Raw genomic sequence first — 24,067 nt, forward strand, 5'->3', positions numbered from 1 at the left:
CGTAATTAAAATTTGTCAGCCTCCGAGATCCATCGTGCATCACGTAACTCGCAGTTGCGAGCTTCGGCCGTTTCGTTTGTGGCGGCAATACCTGTATCTTTATTCTTGCTCTTTTCTGCCTTACTAGAACTTTGCTTTCAGCAAGAGTGGTGTTTTTGTGATCAGGAACTGGTATTCTATCGATGCAAGCCCACTTCACTTTTCTGTTCAGTGTCCCTTTAATGCCATCATCAGGCAGCCTTGGTGGTACTGTTCTCGCACATGTTGCACCTTTTCTTCTTCCCTATACAGTATTGGGAGTCAAGCTAGTATTAATGCTTGAAGGTGGAAGATGATGGGGGGGGCAGAATTAGCTATGTTTTTCAAGGTGATTCAACCTCAGTAAATTGATATTGGTTGAGGCGAACACAAAATAGGTGCTTGTGCTGGGTAATGTCAGTGCACGTTAAAGAGCCAAATGTAGTGTAAATTAATCTGGAGCTCTCCGCTGTGGCATTTCTCATAGCGTGCATATCACCGCAGGACATGAAAGGCCACAATTTACTATTACTGCTTATTTTATTTTTTATTTTTTTTATTATTTTATGGCTTTTTCAGACTGCTCGACTCTGACCATTTTTTGGGCCTCATCCAGTTTGTAGTAAAATTTCTCAGACTAGCAAGACTCGTTACTATATAAGTTGTCACAGAGGCATGTTTCTGAAGAGGCTGTCTGGTGGTTAATTTGGCTACCAAAAAAAAAGCACACAGTGTTAGTTCTTAAAAATAAGTGCTTAGAAGTGCCTTCTGTCCTGGTCTAGGGTATAAGGTGTAGGTATTTGCGAATATTCAAAATTTTTAATACGGACCGAATACAAGGTTATTCAATTCATATTCAAAATTTTGAATATTTGCGTGCCCCTACACCTCACTTTTGCTAGCCTTGAAGCTTTTCGAGAACTTATTTCTGGACACCTGAAAATGTTTGTGCATATTAGTATTGATCTTATGGCCAATCCCGAGAGATAATTGGAAACTTTCCAAATATTCAAGGGTGACTAAATACATCTAAAATCTTTGAATTCACCGCTGTTTTACCGCACTGTGCACTTCACTGCAATGCTTGACCGAGTCTGTGCAGTGAAGCATTCTCAAAACTCTATGGGGCTGTTTTGTGAAGAGAGACCTTCCCTTTTGAGAAGTGCACTTGGCGAAGCCAGGAAAGAATGTCGTCCTCACTTTGGTTTCATCTTAAATGCAGGCAACCGTCATGCAAATGTCCATCAGTTAAGATTACTGTGTAAAGGGCTCTTGGCAGCTTTTACGGGCTGATTCAGTAATTCAAGGTTTCGATCAATTCGAGTACTTTTCCTGGTCCCTTGAAGGTCAAACTAATGAGAGTTTATAATAAAGTACCCAGCACCAATATGATATTTCCACTGATTTTTATGCTGGTCCTTCCTGTACATAAAACTGGATTTTTTAGTATAGTGTACAGTTACGTTTAATTTTGTTTGCAAATACCATGTGAATTTTGAAATAACTGAGGAGAATTCTTTTTTTTTTTTTTTTTTCACTGATAAGATATTAAATATGTAAAGGTTTTCCTATTTTCATATTCAATTCTTATTCAAAAAATCTCAATATTCGCAAGATGTGCTCACCCCTAATATGTATGTGGCACTTAAAAGAGGCTAAATCACACAGTAGGCATTTTCAAAATCTATTTTTATTTTTGTGATACACAAAGCCATTACATATTGCATTGAGGCTTTATTTAAAAGCCCAGCACACTGAAATTACTTTTTCTCATGCAAGAACACAAGCTGTGCTGCATGACAAGTGAGCAAGTTCTCTCTTTTGCAGTGCACAATGTTTCCCGCAGAAGTAGTACAGTGAAGACCATTTACAATGTAACCACTTGTAGTGCGCGACTGGTTATAATGCAGCTTTTGCTGGCCACCTGTCTGCTTCCCATAATACTCTGTGTAAAGTCATACTGCTTATTAGTCGGTCGTGCGAAAAAAAATACTGGTTATAGTGCACTTTTAAAATCCGCTCAGTGACAGCGCGGAACAGCAAGTGCACTTTTCTGCGCGGCACTGGTCTTACCTGCGTGGCACAGCACGTTTGATCTCGTGTTTAGGGCACACGCGTCGCGCGTATGCGTCACTCGCTTTCGTTTTCCTTCAGTCTCTATGCGTTGCTCCCGTATTGCACAAGATTTTACAATACCTACATTTTTTCCTTTGTCGTTCTTTCTCATTTCTCCTTTTCATGCATCTGGGTCGCACTACGTTTTCTTACCATGATCCCCTTAACGCTTTCCTTCGCTCTCACATCGCTCTTTTCATAAAGAATGAGCGGAAACGCTCGTTGTGATTGTGTCATTCAAGTTTGGTCACACAACAGCAACACCGTATTTCTCGAGTAACAGTGAACCATGAAACATCCGAGCGCTGCCGCAACAGACTCTCGGCTAGCATCCTGTGACGTGTGCTGAGCAATTTACGAAAGGTGGTATATTTTCACAATGACAACGCAGTTCCACAGAAGCAAAACGCGCAGATACAATGTTTTAGGCTGCCACAACAGGGTACTAGACACTCTGTCAGCCTCACCGTGATGCTTGTTTTCCGACAAAAAGGTCTCGTTCCGAGATGCCTCGCATTCTTCCCTCGCATTCTTTGAAGAATGCCAAGTGATAGTTGCATTGCTGACAGGCATATATGCATTGCCGTGTTGCTAAGTTGCATTGTTATTGAAATTGGCAGCATGGCCTTTAAAATGGTGTGAAGCATAATTGAGATAGGTATTATAGTCAACAGTCATTGAGGCTGATTCTGATGAATCATTGGAAGATTCAGCATGTGCCAATGTAAGCGAGCCGATTTGTTAGGTCACCCCAGCCTCAAAATTTCATGTCATATGCTCTCTTTTTAAACTGGTTATTTTCTGGATGCCTGCAGTTGAGTACCGCCACAGTGAGACAAGTGCTACAGCCCTGATGTTAGCTGCTGGGCGGGGCAAGGTGGAAGTTGTGGAAGAGCTACTCTCCCTTGGGGCAGACCCGCTTGCCAGGTCATCAAACGACTGGACAGCCCACGATTGGGCTCAACACTTTCACCAGTCAGAAGCAGCTGAAGTAATCCTGGCTCATTTGTGAGTACACAGTCCATTGTTTTTGCTAAACAAGCTTGGTACGAGGTCCAGTGAATATGTGTTTTTTTTTAATCGCTGTGTGGTACACTTGAGTTCAGGATTTTTAACTACCGGTACAGCAAATTTTTGTTTTACTGTATACTGAACATGGAGAACAATAAAATTGGGTGCAGTACCATCGAAGGGTTTCTGTCATCCCTTTGGGTTTGAAATTTTCCACCAGAAGAGCATCAGATGGTAAGCAGGACAAGATGCTGTAATTGAGTTGCTTCAATCTTCAGCCTTGGATGCAAATTGTGTAATGCAACTGCAAAAGCTCAGAGGCACCTCAGTGTTTCCAATACAATTCTCTATGGTGACTCTCTGGTTATGGCACTCGACTACTGAGCCTAAAGATGCGGGTTTAATCCTAGCCACGGCATTTCAATAGCCGGCAATCGGGATCGAACTCTGGTACCCCAGCACAGTAGTCGGGCGTTAATTCAATACCCATTAACTCGGGCATTTCAGTTAAAAGCTAGGCTCCAGCCATCACTTAATTAGAACATGGGCAGGCACGAATTGGTTAAATTGGACAATGGATCACTTTGAGCTGTGACCCATGAAACCAGCAGTTGCCCATATAGAGCTCCCTGAATCTGGACTGCACACAATAGTGTGCCTGCACACTTCAGTCCTGCATATTACGACAGGCACCATGTCGTTCGGAAATCCGCCATTGCCGAAATATAGCCCAGTGGCATAGTTACAATTTCACGTCTCTTAAAATCTTGCCATCATGTACGCATCTGGCACGCCTGCTGTATTGGACGCTGCTTTGCGTGTCACTGGTGTTTTAGTTTTAGTTTTATTTTGCAACAGCTATCGCGCTGTTTTTACGCCTATGCATATCTTCCTTTTTGTATCCACATGCTTTCTCCACTCTTCAATTATGCTGAGCCATTGCGTTGTGAGGATGTGTGCCACAATGAAACATCCTCGGTAAAGATGTGTGCCCGATAGCGTGCTCAATGCGAAGCACTTGGTGAAACTAAAAAATTGTTGCTGGCTGTTTTTATCTCAAACGTAGGAAAAGCTTTGGTCCAGGTGTTAATTAGATAAAACTACTGCGATGCAAATGATTTTTTGGCAGGCTTTTCGGGCCATTCAATAGTTTGAACATTTAGACGTTATAACGTTTTTTGTAGTCTTCTGAAGGCCGAATTAATGAGATTTTATTGTATTTGATTTATCACATGGGTATATCAGATGCTCCTTTTTTTGTATGTTTACATCAAGCCATATTTTAGCTGCATATCAATAACTAAAGCAAGTTTATGAGCATTGCTCTAATGTTGCACCTGCTGTAAAAGTTTTCCATTAATTCATTGTTCTATTGTAATGGAGTTCCCAACGGACTGTGAACTTTAGTAACAGACAATACATTGTGTCACTCTGAAGTTGGGCACAAGGTTTTGTTAAGGTCTGTTCTGCAGTTCAAGCACATTTTCATGCTGAGTGCCCACTAGCAGATCATTGTGGACCAACGAGCCCCTGCAGGTGGGATGGGTCACTGGCCTTGTATCTAACACGTTTCTGGTCTCTTCTCTCCTCATTTGTAGGATGGTGATGCAAAATGCTCTTCCAAAATCTGATGCTTGCGGCAGCATAGCCGAGCAGCAACTCTCAGCCGCAGAACGTGAGACGCTAGACCTATACCTGCGTAGCACCAGTGACGACCAGACTGATCTGGACTTGCTGCTAGTCCTCTTGCGGAAAGTGCATGAAAGTCCTCAGGAGGGTAAAAATCTCTCTTACACTTTTTCCTGTCGCACAGATAGCTAATCAGGGTAGTGAAAGCACTTCACCATATTGCAAATCATTGCTCATGTTTGCATTTGCAAACATATTTAAGCTAGCTTCACCAGCACGGAAGATATCAACGATTGAAAATGATGCTCCTCCTCTCACCCCTCAACTCGGCTCATGCCAGCATGCAAGAAAAAAAAATTTAAAAAACTGGTCGTGACGGCCGCACCCTGTCTCGCCCGAGTCACTTGGGAATGCCCACTGAGAGGGTGCATGCGTAAAGCCGAATTGATATTGGCGGAAAGGGGGTGACTACAGTAGTGCATTGAGGTGTCGCCTTAATCAGTGAGGTGCAACCGTAAATTTGACTCTAATACTAACAAAGACCACCTCTGCGAACATGTTGCATTAGAATATAAGGAAAACTGATCATGCCGATAGATATGGAATTGGCTATCATCCTTCCCCAAAAATTTTCAGTCTAGCATATGTAGTACCAGAGATATCATCGATTAAGAACAGGCTCTGCGTTTTTCCTCTAGTAGCACTGTTTGATTGTACTCTGTTTGAAGCAGTCTGTTTTTCTCTCTTCTAACTTTTCAGGTGCAGTCTTGGTGTTTCTGCCTGGATTTGACGAGATGAGCACCCTTAAAGAAAAAATAATGGCAGACAAGAGCTTCGCTGCACAAAGGAGGTGAGTTCCATTTCAGCTGCTATCCAATGGTTGAAGGCTGGTTGCTAAAAAAAGTGCATGTACAACTTCAAGTGTGATGCATGAAAAACTTTTCATGAGCAAGATTACTTTAAACTGTAGACAACTAAAAGGTAATGATTCCTTCTGTATTGTAACATCTAGTGCTGTTTTTACTCACTTGTTTCACAATACTGTAGGCCTGCAGATTGGCCTGCGGGCTAATCTTTTAGTGCGACATTTATTTTCCTTATTTCTTACAGGTACGCCCTTTACCTGCTACATTCGAATGTGCAGTGCAGCGAGCAGCGACTTGTCTTCAACACGATGCCTCCTGGAGTACGAAAAATTGTATGTTCACTTCAGTTCACTTCACTTTGTCCATGCCTAGCATTAAATGTAAGACATAAAAACTTTTGGCACAGTATGAAATATGTAGGGGTGTGCGAATATTGAAACCTTCGAATACGAATGTGGGGAAAAAATGCCTTCGAATATCGCATTGAAAATTAACAAATAGCAGACATTGTTCACCTTATTTATTTCAGAATTTACATGGGGACGTCTTTCATAGCCTGAGTCACTTTGGGACGTTAAACCCTACAATTGCACAGAAGTGTATACATCTACTTGAAAATCCTGTACAATTTTAGTACTGGGTACACCAGCTTTTTGTATATTGAGGGCTTACATGAAATCCAGTGACTGTCATATCAGTGCTGAGTAAAGTGAGCTCTCATTAATTCGGCCTTCAAAAGATCAAAAAAGAAATCCCCGGATTCCCCTTATTGTTCTCCGAATTCTTCAAGGGCTTCGCTTTTACGCACACTGTTGGAAAAGCCCTCTTCACAAAACGACCCCATAGCATTTTGAGGATGCTTAGTGTGCATGGTCAACCATTGTGGCAAAAAACGAAATGCAGTGAAACTACGGCGAATTCGAAAATTTTTTGTGTATTCGGTAATTTTTGGAAATTCGGAAAATACTGAGTATCGGTTTTTCGATAATGAATCGCATAACAAGCATTCAATTCATATTTGAAAATTCAAATATTCGCACACCCCTAGAAATATGTCATGAGCGGCACATGCTTGGTTAAAAACTAAAACATTGGCATTCAAGTTGGGACTGCCTGTTGTACAGTGGGCATAACACTTGTCTGGGAAGTATGAGTTGCGTACGTCGAAATTAAAAAGTGGCCGCAAAAGCCGCACCGACCAAAAATGCAAGAAATAATGATATAATCCCTTTAATTTAGTTAAGCATGCTTATATCCAAGCTGTTCTGACCCAGGTGTTATCGCTAAGTAACTGTTTGGTGAGTTCGGAAAACGTCTAGAGTGTGCAACTTGAGTGTTCTAAACGAGCGTTAATGCCATCTGTACGCAGCTTAAAGAGCAAACATCCTCCTCTGCTTTGATAGTCTTTTAGTTGAAGTGCTAACTGCTAAGCCTCTAGGCAAAGGGGTGATTAATGTACTAGGCAGCAAAAACTTGTTGCCTGAGGGGATGTCATGGCAGCAGGCAGCTAGGCTTGCTGTACTGATGAAATGAAAAGTGGGCACCTCAATGTCTCTTATTCGGTTTGTTGTGACTACAGGTCTTCATTCTGTAAATGCCACCGAACCAGTGTTTTCAGCCAAGCAGTGCCACCTAGCTGCAAAAAAGGGACATCTATGTAAAGGTGGACACCAACAGATTCGGATGGAAGGCCGCTCATCTTTGCTGTGGATGCGTAAACTGTTTGTTTTTGGAAATAGGAGATGACTTTTGGAATTGCTTCGCTGCACTGAACTTTTTTCTTTTGCTTCTTAGCCATGTGCAGAATGTGAAATGAACCATATTCTAATTCTTGTAGTCTCTGCTTAGTGTGTGTGTCCTTTTCAGCCAGATGATGAGGTGCCTCTGAGATGCAAATTATGTGCTAGCTGTGGAGAGCAGCTGAAAGGTGTGGTTCAATGCTGTTGAGAGAATGCAGGTACTATCGCGCTCAGTATGAGCTACTCCGCAGTAGCGCTTCCCTGAGCACTGGCGCATTGTAGGTCATACTGAATGTGATTGTGCATAAGTATTGCTCCTGGTGACTTGCAATTCCCTTTAAATCTCGCCCCTTCGCGCTGGTTCTGGGCTCTGTAATGACGAACAGATTCTGCGTTCCTGCTTTGCCAACGCTGCAGTGATACAGTAAGTGGGTACCTGTGCACATCATTTTGCCTTTCTTTTGTGTATGTGTATCCAAAAAATTAGTTGCTGGTGTTGTGCGACTTACCCCCCCCCCCCCCCCCCCTTCCCCCTTTTTTTTTCTTCTTATGTTGCAGATTCTTTCAACCAACATTGCCGAGACTAGCATCACCATAAGCGATGTCACTTTTGTCATTGACTCTGGTAAAGTCAAGGAGGTTGGTTGGCTTGTGCATCTTTATTTTTACAGCATAAAAATCAGCTCACATTACATAATTTGGGGAGGCTAGGTAGTAAAGAGTATGTAATATTTGGGTATTTGGATGCCTGTAGCTAATTGGTGAATATATGTTAAACATTATTGGTACATTGGGATGGAGCTCACTTTAAACAGTGTGAACTGTGTTATATAAGCTTGATGATGGTGGTGGTGATTTGATTTTAATGGTGCAAGGGCATCTTAGGCCAAAGAGCTCAAAACGCAAATAATATAAGTTTAAATGTTCCGTGTTTGCTAGAAAAATGTCACTGCTTTATCCCGCTGATGGATGTACTAAAGGACCTTGAGGATGTGAGTCTCACAGGGTCAAGTAAAGTATTTTTACCATCCATAATTTATGCCATCCAAAATGAAAAAAAAAAAAAAACATTCTTACTCAAAAAGACTAATTGCATTCACACGTGTTGTTGAGACGTGCTATGCGAGTTCTGTGCACCACCATTCGTTGCTCACAGTGTGTACTGCATGACTTGCTCTCCGGACGTTGGTACTGTGTAGGCTGTTCACCACTCCTCACTTCTAGCGGTGCTGACTGTGCTTAGTGCATGAGGGCACTGTCCAGATATTGCACACGTTCATATTAGTAGGGGTGTGGTAGTGTGTTTGAAACAGTTGAAATTTTGCACATTGTACACAGTGCACTCTGGCCAAAGAATTTTATGAATTTGCGTAATCCTGAAATTCGTATCAGCTGTCTCTGTATCTTCAAGGTTCTACCGTAATTTCACAGATCTGGATGTCTGCTTTAATGGCAACAATACAAAGCAGCGAACATGTAAACTTAAAGCATTCATTTTGCCGCATGTTTTGCCAGCTTTTCTTTTACTTGAGGGAATTGTTGGTGCGCAATTCCTCCAGTTACCACATTAAGGAATTTTAGTGACACCAATGCAGTGATAGTGAAACACAAGTATCGATGTATTTCTCTTCATTTGTGTGAGAAGGCCCTTTGCCTGAGGTTTGCTTCAAGAATTGCTCTTTGCACATGGGCGACATCTGCAGAAGTCCTTTGACAGCCTGACTGGCACGAGCCTGCTCAAGGCTGTGTGGGTGAGCCAGGCGAGTGCTCTACAGCGACGAGGCCGGGCAGGACGCACCCACCCTAATGGCGTCTGTTTTCACATGATGAGCCGGCAGCGCTTTTGCAGCCTGGCCCTCTTCCAGCAACCAGAGCTGCTGAGACTGCCCCTACAGGAGCTCTGTCTCCAGGTTAGTTCTGGCCAGTGTGACAGTTCTTGGGTTGTGTTGTTACACCTGCAGACACTAGGTGCTAAACTACTGGTAGGTGTGCTGATGCAGTTGATGCCAATATATCGAATTATTGCTTATATTGAACTGTCTGAATAACTTCTTAAAAGAACCCGCCCAAAAGTATAGCTGTGTTATTCGCATTTGTCAAACTCCGTCATCGCAACATTCAATACATTGGACCACACGCTGTGCCCTTGCAACGGTTGCTTCTAACGGTGATCACTGCACGTGTGGAGCCGTGCAAGCCGAGCGTCCTCGGCCACTGGCGTCCTCGGCAGTGCTAATGCTGTAGACCTGCTTGATAAGGGGAACATCGAGGCTGTTCAGAAGCAGCCTTCGTTCTAGAGTGCTTGTTTTCAACGCGGCACTGCCGTTGTGCAGGGAAGCTAGCGTTGGGTGCACCAGTTGTAGTGCGGTGAAGTCAGCCTTGCCAACCGAAGGCTTGCAGTTGCTCTCACATGACTAGTTTCGCTACTGAAGGCGACGCATAAATGATCTGCGGTGGTGTTTTCAAAAGCACCGTCCTCCGTAGCCTTAGTGTGACTGCACTTGCGCACACACTGATCTGGCAGAGTGGCATGTGAGGGTGCGCCCAGTGCGGCCTCTCTTTGGCGCCTGGTGCAAGGAGCTCGGCATGCACCTCGCACATTGGCGCACTCTCGCCAAGCAGTGCGCTGCCAGTATGCCAACTGGCAGCATGTTGCGGCAGGAAGCGCACCGCTGGCATGGGTGCACCATCTTGCACCACAGTGAAGCTAATTTGTTGGCATAATATATACATCTAAAACTCGATTTAACGAAATTGATGGGAGCTACAAAATATTTTGTTAAATCGGGAACTTGTTAAATTGAGTGAGGCATTTCTCAATCACTTCGTTCAATAGATTCTATTATATGATGTAGTGGCATGCAGAAAGCTACCACGGCATCATATTGGCAAAAGCGTAATTGCGCCGAAAGTTAAATTGCAGTTCACAGAAACAACCGACACCACTAGCGCATATGAAAAGAAACAACAAAAATTATTACCTGAACAAGAAGAGCCACAGGGGACTACAAATTTATCTCCCAGCAAAGAAGTCTGTGATCTTTGCTTGTGTGTACTTTGTAGGCTACGACCACACGAATTCCTCTTAGGTTTGAAGTGCATCCAGCACATCTTTTGTCTCCCCTTGTATTCCAGCAAACTACCACGGCAAATACAGGGCATCCACTGCTTCACCTGCCATCTGGTTAACTCTTTTCAAAATTATACATCTCGTGTTGCACAGTGCAATTTAATAAAAAGGGGACCAAGGCGCTCTTCGATGTTGCCATTGGCTCACAATCCATAAATTTAGGGACATCTTCTACAAAACAGGCCAAAAAGTAACATTTTTCCACCTTTATTTTTTTCTAAACGAAAAGTTTGTTGAATTGGGACAGATAACAAAATTGATTTTGTTATTTTGAGTTAGTCAAAGCATTGGACACTATGGGCAGCTGAGGGGGAATCGGAATATCTTCGCTAAATTGGAAGGTTCTTTAAATCGAATTTTGTTAAATCGAGTTCTGCCGGTATTAATTTGACTACGGTTTCTAAGACGTTGGGTGATATTTTTACCAGAGGCCTAATGTTCTGGTGCCTGCAAAGCCACTTAATGGTTTTGGGGACTGTTTAGGGATTGCACTGGAGACCGTTTTCAGGTTCTGTAAGCATTGCTGCCATCTTATTAAACATTTTTTTTATGTCACTTCGTTTCAGGCAAAGCTTCTTGTGGCACCAAATGTCCCCATTGCTGATTTCCTGGCTCGTGCTCCTGATCCACCTGCGTTCTTAGTCACCAGGACAGCTGTAACCCTCCTGAAGGTGGGTGTCTGTTTTTCAACAGACTGCTCAATAAGTCATTGTTTGCCTTTTTTTTTTTTTTTTTTAAATCTTGTTAGGAAGTGTTTGTTGTTTGTTACTTGTACACTAGAGGTGTGTGAATACTGAAATTTTCAAACAGTACAGATCAAATGCAAATATAAAGTACATAAATTGGCATATGGTTTAACATAGCTGAATGTGGAATATCATGTTGTAGCACCGCTTTCCCTGGTTTAGCATTGTTTTGCCTCCTGCTGTCACTTCCACCTTGCCCACTACTCATCTCATTGTCAAGTGACGTGACACTCTTGAGTCAGACAGTCTTAAAAAGCCCAAGTTAGCCTCATAATTAACGCGGGAGGTAGACAAAGTCTGTTCTGACACATGCAGGGAAGGAAAACTGGGCCAAACTTGTGCGTGGGATGCCCACTACTCATTCAGATGTTTAGTGTAACTTCGAAGTGATGAAGAGGACATCTGAAGCACAGCTAGAATGACTAGCAGTGTAACACATGAAGAAACTAGCTCCCTATATGGTGCAATGCAGCAATGCAGTTTTGAGCAAAGCTTATCTGTTTTGCTCTGGCATCGGTTTGAGGCCTAGTGGCAGCAAAGATGCCTTTTTATTTCTTTAGTTGGCCATTACATGTGGTCCCATGATGTCACACAAACCACTCATTCAGACATGAGCGACACAGTTGCACGAGCCTTGAGGCTTCACACATAGATCGGGTTTTGCTCAGAATGCAGGTGGTACAGCTGCTGCACTAAAAATACCTTCTAATATCATATTTAATGCACATTGAATGTCGACTGTGTGTTTAATATATAAGAGATAAATTGGCGAATGCTGTCCCTATATTCTTGAATACAGTGTATTGACATCACAGCCGAAATAAACAAGGCTTAACTGTATATGCACCATACATTAAATGACGCGCAGAAATATATACTGCTTAATTCATAACAATGTGCAGCCTGTAATGTATGTACAGTGCTGGGAACTAAAAGTAACCTGGTGGTTTGTCTAATCTTCCGAGTCAGAAACTAAAAAAAAGTGCCCGAATTATCCGAAGGTCGAGTTATAAAGCGCACTCCCTGACCCCCTCCCATCTCTGCCCTTGTTGAAGTTTTACCTAAATTCTGTATTGTGCTGTTTTCTTTGCTGTTTGGCTGAAGAAGAAGAGAGGAACCTGCTATTTAATTATGGAAGTCATGGGCATTGTGAAACTGCATTACCGTTGGGTTAAATAAGCACGGCTGTGCGTTTTCAGGCATTTCCTTCACTAGAGGAACCACCCAGCGATAACCGGTTTTTGCACACTAGCCCCCATCCACCGATTTTGCCGACGCCTGTCTGTAGCCAAATTGTCAGGAGCTGCCAACTTTGGCGACACTCTGAAGATTGGATCTCAAGTCAGACACGCACTGGAGTCCCAATTTCTACGATTTTACTGATGTCTCTCTGTCTGAAGCCAAATTGGCAGGAGCTGCCAACTTTGGCAGTTTTTGACATGGGAATCAAATCTACCGAGATTCTTGCGTCCAAAGTGGCACGCTTCTCTTAGACCATGCATGCATATTCGTGCGGCTTGGTTAAAGTATTCAGCAGTTTCTCGCATAACATGGCATATTTCAGTTGTATGCCGATGAGTATGCAACCTGGAAGCGCAGCCAAAATGAAAAAGTTCTAGTACACCTAATTCGCATCCAGCCTATTTACTAGATGCCTGCTACATGCATGGTGGTAGATAGGTATTGTGAGGTCGTAAAATGGGGAGGAGTAGGTGTATATGCTCCACTCGTTTGTTGCCGGCTGTCAAGCTGCCACACCATCCTGTGATTGCAAGCCCGATAGTACACAAGGCTGCCACAGTGGCCCATGCTCTCGGGAACAGGGCACTACAGCAGTATGTAACATAAGCGGTATTTGTTGCTATAGAAGCAGTAATGCCGATTAGTGACAACAGGGAGATGTTTCTTGGAAGGGATGACACTACAGTCAAAGGCAGGGTTATGGGCGAACATTCACACAGGCCAGGCAGAGAAAGTTTGTAAGATTCGTTCCATCGAGGCTGCGTTCTACTGACACAGAGGAGAGATGCGCATGGACTATGTATTTCAAGTTCCCTAGAAGTTTCAAGGATCGCCTTCACCATTCCTGCATAATACTTGCTCCATATGTGCAAAGAGCTTGTACGCATGCTGGTTTCTTCTCATGCTACTGATATTTTGTTTTGTTTTAGTATCTTGGAATAATTGGATGATTGGGAAAATTTGTGGATGTTCTAACTGTTGCATCATTTGATAAAAAAAGAAATGGGGAGGTGTTGAAGCTGAAGCACAAGTGGAACGAAGTTTGCAGCCGGTGGTGCAGTGTCAGCACTGTTTCCACTTCACAAGTCTGTTGCTGCTAGCTCTGGTTGTGCCTCTCCACTTGTGGTTGCTATGGGTACAGATTCAGCAGACATAATGAGCCTGCAAACGACATTTGTGCATCTATTAATCAGTGATTAATCAGTGAAATGATAGCACAGCATTTCTATTGAGTTGAAGCAAGGTTCAGAAATGTTTAAACAGAGTTGTTACCTGTAGCTCTTCACCGAAAATCTCGTATCTTTGCTCATTCCCTTCCATTCCATAACACCTGGCCAGACAATAGATGCTTTGGACCCATCAGAGCAGTTGACTGAACTGGGTCTGCACTTGTTGGACCTCCCCATCGACCCTCACCTGGGAAAGATGATGCTTTATGCAGTGGTGCTCAAGTGCCTTGATCCAGTGCTCACTATTGTTAGCTGCCTCACTGTCAAGGACCCCTGTAAGTAGTGTTTTGTTTACTTTATTCCAAAAATCTCCACAGATGATTGGAAAGAGTTCAATTTTGCTTCTTGGTTGTTTTTTTTTTACTTCACCAGTTGTGCTGCCAACACAACCAGGTCAGAAGCGTTCTGCATACTTGGCACGCCGGAAACTGGCTGCTGACACCTACAGTGATCACATGGCACTGCTCAGAGCATTTCAGGTTGGTAGCATTCAGGTTCGCAGATGTCGGGCTTTAAACATTTTAGAATTTAAATTGATATCAAGCTCTGAAACTGCATTAGCAGCATGTGTGTGCTGTCTAGTGATCAGAGTAGACTAGCCCAAACCTGGAACACTTGTGTATTCTGCCTAGCTACAGAAGACCAGTATGTAAAGAGAGTAAGCAGCACAGCAATAACTTCAGTAGTGAGAACCTTATTGGGAAGTCATGTCTTCTCAATAAAGGAAAGGTGTACAGTTGCATTTAGCATGACTGTTCCTCAAACAGACATTGGTATGATTTGGTTTATAGGATTTAATGTCCTAAAGTGACTCAGGCTTTGAAGGATGGGGTAGTAGATGTCTCTGAAAGTTTTGACCGCCTGGAATTCTTTAACATGCACTGACATCACATAGTACATTGGCCCCTTGCTTTTTGCCTGGGTCAAAAAGCGCCCGCCGCAGCCAGGCTTGAACCTGCGTCCTTGTGTTCAGCAGTCGAGCACCCTAACTACTGAACCACCTTGATGGGGCTCAAACATTGTGCACATGTTTAAGCTAAAGTTTTTGTTTTCTGTATTTGATATACTTGAATGGAAATTTATTGACTCACAGAGAAGTAGATGAAACTTGTTGTGGGCCAGACATCATGGATTAAGAGAATTGGGGTCTTGATGCAAGTTGGCTACTAGTCTATGCTTTTCACTTGGCTGCAGCACAGAGTGGTGTACGATGCAAATATATATATATATATACATACATACATACATACATACATACATACATACATACATACATACATACAATTGAAGGGGAAATGAGGGCTCGTTATTACAGAATTGAAAGGAGCCAACAGTCTACAAGTCCAAGGCAAACCCCGGGGATTTTTTAAATTGTTTTTAAATGCTTTTTTTGTTGGTATAGACAAGATTTAGTGGTATGATGGTCTTAGGGATAAAGAATATTAAATGCAAAGCGGAAGTAAAAACAACGCGCCAATGGTGGGAGTCGAACCCACGACCTCCGAATGTCGAGTCCAATGCTCTTCCAACTGAGCTACACCAACGGCTGTCCAACCTTCCGCTTTTCTTGGGTAACGAGGAAAAAGCAGGCAGTAAACAGGCAGAAACGCTCGCGCTAGGCCCGCCGCGATTCATTAAAATCGCCTCACAGTCATCGGCCATCTTCTCTGTTCTCCTGTGTTCATCGGCTTGCCGCCTCTGTCCCTATGATTAAAGTAGCAAACCTCCTTCTAGCTAATTCCTTAATACTGTGAAGTAGAGCTCCTGTCGCTAGGGTTTAGTGGTCAGGGTGTGCGACAGCTGAACCCCAGGACGAGCGTTCACCCCTGGCTGCAGCAGCCGCTTTTCAGTTTGAGTTTAGGAAGAGCAAGGTGGTCATGTTCTGTGGGGTTTAAGTGCAACATGGCCTTCACAACTGTATTAACTGCTACTGTGCCTCATCCTTGTGGTCATCTCTTTCTTGTAGGGATGGCAGAGGGCCCTTTCAGAGAACTCTGAGCGCTTCTTCTGTGAGCGATATTTTGTGTCAAGTGCCACAATGGCCACAGTCCTGGCCGTGCGAACCCAGCTGCTGGGCCAGCTCCGAGCATCGGGCTTTGTGCGGGCTCGCGGTGGAGGCGACATCCGTGACCTGAACAGCAATGCCGACAACTGGGCTGTGGTCAAGGCAGCCCTGTGTGCAGGCTCCTACCCAAACCTGCTGAGAGTGGACAGGGAGCGGAGGCAGCTGGTCGCCCAGTGAGTGAGAAACTTTGCAGAGCCATTGTTGAGCAGGGAACAGTTTAATGTCTCTGCAATGATTTTAGCATTTTTTACATTCATTTGCGTGTTTCTCATTGCAGGAATTTTTATTTTATTTGTGTTAGATGAATGTGAGCAAGCTAGCATTCGCCGTATAGTGGCTTCATTTTACATCAATCTTCATTTTACGTCAACCGGGAGCTTAGCCATTGACGGGAAATGCATAGCCAGTCGGTGTGTGGGCATTGCTCGATCGTCACACCCGTAACAAGGGGCGACGATTATATATAAGCGGCATTTATTTAGAAGAAAGAGGCAGTTCTTATTCTTCTGTTATGTAGCATTCACTAACATGCTCAGCAGGAAACCTCTAACATCAACTGCCACCTAATATGGTAATCCTGTCACTGAGAGTCCTATTCTGCTCCTATCATTTCTTTTCTTTTCGTTACTGTGCTGTAATATTTTTGTTTAGTATGTTGCACCAACACACTTTTTGGTGCTGGCTTTTGAGCTGTTGTCTCACTGAGCTCCTTTGTGACCTGCTGTGCCCAGGCGTTCCTCACGCGTGCGCTTCCATGTGCGCTCGTCCCTGTGCCAGTCAGAGCCTCGCAGTGTGGGGGGTGCACCAGAGGCCAACTCTCGTGAGGCAGCTGTGGCCTCGCTGCCCACTGACTGGCTCATCTACGGCGAGCTGGCCAGAGTGGGGCCAACAGCTTACGCCCACCTGTGCACACTTGTGTCGCCAATCACGGTGGCCCTGTTTGCTGGACCTATCCGCCTGCCTTTGGATGCCCTGTATGAACCTCAAAATGGTTTGTAGCCATTCAACTCTACTCCCCTAGTGCGCAAAAACATGATATGCTCTAGCAGTTGTTATCTGTATAGAGATTGAAAGATATCCACCCAGCCTAGAGCATGCGAATGGGGATACAGAAATATCTACTAAACCTCAGAACTTCTTATGGTCTGTGGAGCCCTGTTGGGAGTGCCTTGCACCAGCACTGAATATTGATTCGTATTATCATTTCATATGAAGCCTGCAATGTGATTGCGACTCTGGGTTCAGCAGACGCAGCTGCCATGGCCATACAGCAAATCTTTTAACATCACCGAATCGCGACCAAAACAATCATCATTCAATAGACTTCAGGTCACCTCTCCCCCTTGTTTCATTTTTACTCATTCTTGGGTGGACAACACACCCCTTCTCTCTTTCTCTTATGCGCTACACATGGACCAATCTTTGTAGCCTCAGTAGCATCATATTGCCACGACCCAAAGAGCCTCAGACATGCGAGTAGGCGCTGTGCGGATGCCGAGCAGTACACATGGACCAATCTTCATAGCCTCAGTAGCATCATATTGCCACGACCCAAAGAGCCTCAGACATGCAAGTAGGCGCTTTGGGGAAGGCACACTTTCCAGTGCGTGGTGCAGAGTTCAATATATCGAACGACCGGTGAAATTGAGTTCGATATATGACGCGGCTTTTCTATACTTTTACATGGGATATTCAAGGGGATATTCCGTGAGTTCAATATAACCAAAATTCGATATATCCGGGTTCGATATATCCGGGTTCGACTGTATCTCCTGCTCACAAATGGCTGTCACACAAATAAATCGTGTTTTGCTGCAAACTTGAATAAATGCTAGTTATGGAACTTGTGGTTGACTAACTCTATTTTACCATCCCAATTCTGGAAAAAATAGTTCTGTGTATAATGGGCAGTGAGTGTAGTAAACGTTCAAAAGAAGTGTAGAATGAGCAAAAGCTGCCTGAATGCCAGCAGAAAATCTTGCTAAAGCAGTTTGAGTCCACAAAAGAATCCCCTTAATTTTTATCATTTCCCAAGAAGGATGAGCCCATTAACTTACAAAAATGGGCATAATGTCTGGGTGAAAGCTGCCCGATTTCCCAACAGGGAGCCTGGGCATTTATGTGGACATTCTGAAGAGGTTAGTTTGGTCTGTAAAGTCACGTTGAACTGAAATTCAGTGTGACTTTACAGACCAGACTAACCCAGACAAAACCCAGACTAAAGACAAAAAGTGCAATTATTATTGACCACGCCATGGCGGTCTCGATGTGAAGCGAGCTAGGCTTAGCGGCACCCAGCGAGCGGCGCACTGCCTGTTTGCCTGCAAAATGGCATATTACTGCAGAGTATGCGACCCTTGCGTTGGTGTACCATAGTTTTACCTCTAGGTTGTACATATTATTTATTGCAATATTTTATATATCGAAACATTGATATACTGAGCTATTTTGCAATCCCCTTTGAGTTTGATATTCTGCTATATCTAGGATCGACTGTCTAATGCAAGGTGTTTTCTGAAGCAGTTGGCAAAAAACAGTGACATTGCATATTTATATATACAGTAATACAGTCAAGCCTACGTACAAAAATACCTGTTCTGTCCTGCTGCAGTGGCATAGTTGTTAGGGTTATCGACCTCCGATTTTTAAGACGTAGGTTCGATCTTGGCCACAGCAGCTGCATTTCAGTGGTAGTTAAAAGCAGGGTTCTCATGAACTGGGCAAAGTCAGTTCACATTAAAGGACCTCATGTGGTCAAAATTGCTGTAGCCTTCTATTGCAGTGTTTCACATAGTGAATGTCACTCTGGCCATTTTGAACAACTTATACTATGCCAATACTGGTTATAACATTATATGTATGTGATATAACAGTGGACAGGTGCAGCACTGTCTGCTGTACCGAGTGGTTTGTGGTAAAATAAACTGCTTCCAGCAAAGCTGTCACAGCACATTATTGATTATGACTTGTAATAATTAAATTTGGTCACTGAAAGTCATCCTTAAAAGAAGCAAGACTATGGAAATGCCACAGCTATGTCAGCCAAGCTATGCTTTGTGCAAAAGCAAGCATGCGTTTAAAGCTAACTGATGAATCAAGCTAGGTCTAGGTGGCTCCTGTGATGCTTCTAATGGACAGCTTATTTCACCATTGGTTTTGTATTATGCTTTTACATGGTCTTCTAGTAGGTGGAGGCTTTGTGGTGGGTAGGGGCAGGTGGGGAGGTAGGAAGTGCTTCTTCTAAAACCTAGAATGGAGCAGTGGATGATGCTTCTCTGAAGGGTTAAGTTGGGCGGGAAAAGGAGTCGATGGTTTGGATGTGTTTGAGTTGTTGGGCTCGAGGGGTGGGACGAGTGGGTGGCTGGTGGATGGTTTTTTGGTGTAGGATATCCGGAGGACTGCTAGGCTAGAGGCTTGAGCTGTAGAATCGACTGGTGGACGACTTGGTATGTGATTGCTGGTGAGCGAATTGGTGTGTGATTTCTTGAAAGGAAGTGTAAGAGGTTGAACAAGGACTGGGACAGAAATGGGCATGGACGCAGCGCTTCATACCGTAGGCTTCACCACCAACTGATTCTATGTTCCTGAAGGGGATATACAATTGAATATTTTCTTTCGCCTGTTTAGGTTTTGGCTTTGGCTTTACTGCATTTTTCGTTTTATAAGTTGCACCCCCTCCAGTCTGCAATTTTTGTCACAAAAAACACAGATAAGTCACATCAGTCTATGAGACGCACCTGTTCACTCGGCAGAAAACTCGTTGAGGATCATGTTGCGCAAAAATTCAACGAAAATATGTGCTCGCAGCGGCCGCCGAGTATGCCCATATCCCCTTATACGCAATGCTCACACAACTGCTTGTAGTGTCCAAAGTCTGAGCAGTACTTTTTCAAAAATGTTTTATTTTGATACACAGATGGTATATGCACTTGGAGATGGCTTTTAAGCTAAACTATCGGAGAGAAAAAAAATAAGAAGGAAATAGCGAGGAGGAGAGGCCGGAATAGCGAGGGGAAATATGCAACGCCAACTAGGCGATTGCCTGGCCTTCATGGTCGACTTCGACTTCATTGTGCGGAGCACAATGGCAGCATTGCGCCAGTCCCAGATAATCTTTCCGCTAACCGCAAACTGCCTTCCTGCAGCCCGGTACCCATGCTCCTCGGGAAATTCAACTGCACGATGCTTGAATTTCGTGTCGTAATTTTTCTGGCTTGCGGACGATTCTATGGTTAGCGAGAAATAAGACACCATGCGATAGGCGTGAAGCGCGCATGGTGGTGCTGACAAGTTTTATTGACATGAAGGCGTCCGTAACGTGAAGCCGCTACAGCGATCAATGCAATAAAGATGCCGTGGCGAACAGAAATGACTCGAACGGGAGCAGTTCTAAAATTATAACTTGTTACTGGGTAGCTACCATCTTTAAATGAGCAACACATTTTCCTCCATTGGAATAAACTGTTTATAAAAACATATGGGCTGCATTTCATTTTTACGAAAAATGTTTGATATTACTTTTGATTTTTTTCGAAATACATTTACTGCGCAAAACAGAAGATCCGGCTCGGCGCATGCGTGCGCCAAAAACGCGGTATTTTGCCATGTAATAATTGTAAATAAGTTGGATTTAACGTCTCGAAGTGACATATGGGATACGATCGACGTCGTAGTTGTGGGCTCCGGATTAATTCTGACAATAAGGGTCTCTCAACATGCACTGACCTTTGTTCAGCGCACAGACACCTTTTCTGACGCGGATCGGACGTGGCTGCTGCGGTCCGGATTTTTTCCATACATAAGTCGTACCGATGGATAAGACGCTCTGACGACATTTTCAGGGGAAAAAAACTCAATTTATACACCAGAAAATGCGCCAAAAGCCGAGTGAAGGCTGTGACATCAGTGTTCTCTATAGGTCACTTGAGGCATGAAGAAAACTCCGATATAATTGTCGCTTCTTTACTCACTATGATTCCAGCTCTTGACAAAGGCCTACTTTAGCTTTGTAGTGAATCAGAATGATGCAGGAGCGATTATATTGCACCTTTTCATTCCTTACGTGACCTATACAAAAAGTTTGGCATCATAGCCATCAGCCAGCTGTTGAAACAGTTGAAACAGAATATGAAACAAAGAGAGAAAAAAATGTTATATATTATTTACCGGTAGTAAGCGAATTCCACTAGGTGCTTCTTGTATAGGTAGTGCCTTATGCATCATTAAAAAGAATAAAATGCACAATCAAAAATTGAATGCCACTCGTGTTCGCACAAAATGCACAGTAGCAGTATCCAGCACAATATATGCAAATGGTCATAATGCAAGGTAGCTCTCAGAGAGGCTCTGATTTTGCCAGGTGCTGTCATTGAGCATGAATATTTTGTAATTTAAAGTTGTTCTTGCTGCTAAGTTAGAAAAGCGTTTTTCAGTTCCTCCATCTGCACATTTTTTTCCTCTTTGGCTGGAATAAAATCAGCTTTGTGTCTGCACGACCCGTTGTTGCAGATGCAACATATGTGCATAAATTTCTTAACAGCTTCAAAGAATTGTGACAACCTTTTGGTGATCTAGTTCCCATGTTTGGCCACTGCAGCTATCATGAGCATTGTAAGCATGAAAATATGGCATGTGAAACTTGCTTGGGGGTCTTTTTTTGCACCTTACAGACAGAAAACAGCGTCGGGCTGTGATTTTTAGGTTGCATGGCTGTGATCGATCAAGGTTAAGGTAAAGAGGCGAAGCTTCTAATTTATTAAATGTAGGAGATGAACCAACCTTCGACACTCAATATCACTATTTCAACTGATCATATTTTCAGTGATCGTTTGTTTCTAGGTTTTTGCTACATTAAAAAGTTGGCATGCCATTCTCTTTTTTGTTCTAATTTCATGACCAGCAAGGACCCTTGGTCTGGGGGAGGACAGCGACAGTGAAGAGGAAGAGGAGTGTGAACTTCAGAAGTGCATGCTTAAGCTGGATGACTGGATTTCTCTCAAGGCAGAGCCTGAGGCAAGAACAGACCACAGTTCTATTGTCCTATGTGGCTTCTTTAAAATGAGCTAGCACAGACCTTTAAATGTATGCCAAGAACAAATTTAAATTGACCTGTCACAGTAGATTACCACAATGTCACAGCGGAAACACCACTTTAATAGAAAACCTTCCTTTTATAACTCTTTCAAGGGTTTTGTACACAATTGTGTACATTTCAAGCTCGGTGTTTTTTTGTTTTTTGTTTTTTCCAAAAGTGTGCTCTTGCTGGTGGTATTTTCTTCTTTTGAGGCAAGTTCAGTATTTTTTTTCTTGCTACTTGTGCACCTTTTTATGCCTAATAGCAAATGTAGCAAAATATGTTTTGCAAAATAGCTTAATAGTATGTCTTCACCATTTTGTTGCTGACTTATTTTTCCACATTAGCAAATTCATTTTTTAGATGGATTTCTTACATTGTGTGCATTCTCAGAACACAAAACATTTACACAGTTCACATACTGTTTATTTCATAGTTTCTAATGTGTTAGCATTAGAGTTTTCCAACTATTTTGATTGTCAGTAATAAATTTTGTACAGTCTTATAAAAAGTTAACCTTTGGTGTTTTGTTTATTAGAAAAGCCAACCGTTTGACTTTGTTTAACAATAATACTCGCTGAAGGGCTAGTTGGTGCATGTTCCTTTGAAAAGATATAGCAACAAAACAAACTACACTCAGGAAGAGACAGACAGGAGTCTCTTTCTGAGTATCGTTCATTTTGGCACTGCATCTTTTCAGAGGACTTTGTTGAAGCCCAGACATGTTTTTTTTTTTTTTTTTTTTTTTTTCCTCCTGGGAATAAAATTCGGATGGCATTGCCTCAATATCTCTTTAAATCAGATATTCTCGCGTGCAAAGGAGAAAGGTAAGACCTGGCATTTCAATTAGTTCATAATCATTAAAACACTGTGGTAACATTTACCATGAACACCTTTGGAACGCTCGCACCTCCAACTATTAAAGCCAAAGGTTTATATTACTGTAGAAAAGTCATTTTTTTTCAAGCCATGTTTATAATATTGGCAAATAAATCTTAAGCACATAAGCTTTGGATCTGTAGCATGCATCGGTTTAGTGTGCATACTATGGTGCCACTTCTTTACTGACTTCCAGTGAAACATACGAATGCCAAATTTTCTCATTTTCATGTCCTCCCCACCATTTGACGTTGAAGTCTTCTCAGGCTGACAACCAGTGCAACTGTGACATTTGTTCTCCACAGGGAGGCCGCATGGCTCTGCAGCTGCGGCAGAAGTTGCAGGCACTGTTTCTCCGACGCATGCATGCTCCAGCTAGGCCGTGGTCACAGGCGGATGATGCAGTCATTCGGGCCGTAGTCGGTGTCCTCACGTCGGAAGAAGATGCCCTGAACTTGCCACGACCACCCTCGGGCATTGGACAGCGGCCTCGGCCTTCTGTCCCTGACAATGGCGCATTGTCTCAACAAGCTGCCAGGTATCGGTTAGGTTACTCATCATGGGTAGCAGTCTGCTTTTGTGTAGGCAGTGCTAAGGGCTGGTCTTAACATTCATTGTGTGAATATTCTTCAAGTTAATGAACTTATCCATGTTGATTAGTGCCATGATTTACGGTACAACAATATTTGAGTGAAGTATAATAAACATTAAAACATTTGAAACTCTGAAGTCGCTGTACTTGCAAAGCAAAAGCAAAAGTATGCAAATATGAAATTCTAGGTAGCTAAGCAGCAGTGAATAATTAAGGTTATTTGACATTTAAATACAAATATCCTGAAATAATTTGTCAGATTTGTTAAGTTCGAAGCACGCGTCATTGACGCGGATACCGCCATTCTCGCATGCTACCGAGACGTTTCCGCGTGTTCGGAGCGCGCTAAAAAATTGACACTTCGCGGGAAAAATGTAAACAGCATCAAAACCTAAACTTCAGTTATCCGACTACACACTAGATAGCATATCTTGTCCGTGAGCGTCGCGGAAGTGTTCAAAATCGGTGCACGAAGTCATAGTTAGCGGGCTAACGATGCTCAATGGGCGCGGTAGGGAAAGAGTTTAAATCTACTGCATGCAATGTCCTGAAACATTGTATGAGAGTAGAAATGGTTAAGTTGCACAGCCAGTACCTGTGTTGTCCACTCTAAGCTAGAAATAGAGTTATGTTTCTTGTCTTTCATGGTGGCGTAAAACTACCAGCAATATATATATATACATATGAACTAGCTCGGTTTTTGTCATGTGAAAGGCATTTATTGGAACAAAAT

At 43.1% G+C, this 24,067-nt stretch overlaps 1 protein-coding gene across 2 annotated transcripts in view; it reads left to right on the forward strand.

Moving 5' to 3' along the window:
• Positions 1-24,067, forward strand: part of LOC146198332 (3'-5' RNA helicase YTHDC2-like) — a 67,972-nt gene that overhangs the window by 23,683 nt on the left and 20,222 nt on the right. For both annotated transcript variants that reach the window (XM_084593773.1, XM_084593774.1), the window contains exons 11-23: positions 2,949-3,141; positions 4,743-4,921; positions 5,533-5,623; positions 5,884-5,971; positions 7,937-8,017; positions 9,082-9,288; positions 11,075-11,179; positions 13,835-14,000; positions 14,098-14,204; positions 15,692-15,963; positions 16,522-16,781; positions 21,690-21,802; positions 23,048-23,280. In XM_084593773.1, the coding sequence (XP_084449899.1) occupies positions 2,949-3,141; positions 4,743-4,921; positions 5,533-5,623; positions 5,884-5,971; positions 7,937-8,017; positions 9,082-9,288; positions 11,075-11,179; positions 13,835-14,000; positions 14,098-14,204; positions 15,692-15,963; positions 16,522-16,781; positions 21,690-21,802; positions 23,048-23,280 (2,095 nt within the window). The remainder of the gene's footprint in view (positions 1-2,948; positions 3,142-4,742; positions 4,922-5,532; positions 5,624-5,883; positions 5,972-7,936; positions 8,018-9,081; positions 9,289-11,074; positions 11,180-13,834; positions 14,001-14,097; positions 14,205-15,691; positions 15,964-16,521; positions 16,782-21,689; positions 21,803-23,047; positions 23,281-24,067) is intronic.

This window comes from Amblyomma maculatum, chromosome 2, assembly GCF_055883805.1.
Source record: "Amblyomma maculatum isolate TAMU_Amacu chromosome 2, ASM5588380v1, whole genome shotgun sequence".
Lineage (NCBI taxonomy): Eukaryota > Metazoa > Arthropoda > Arachnida > Ixodida > Ixodidae > Amblyomma > Amblyomma maculatum.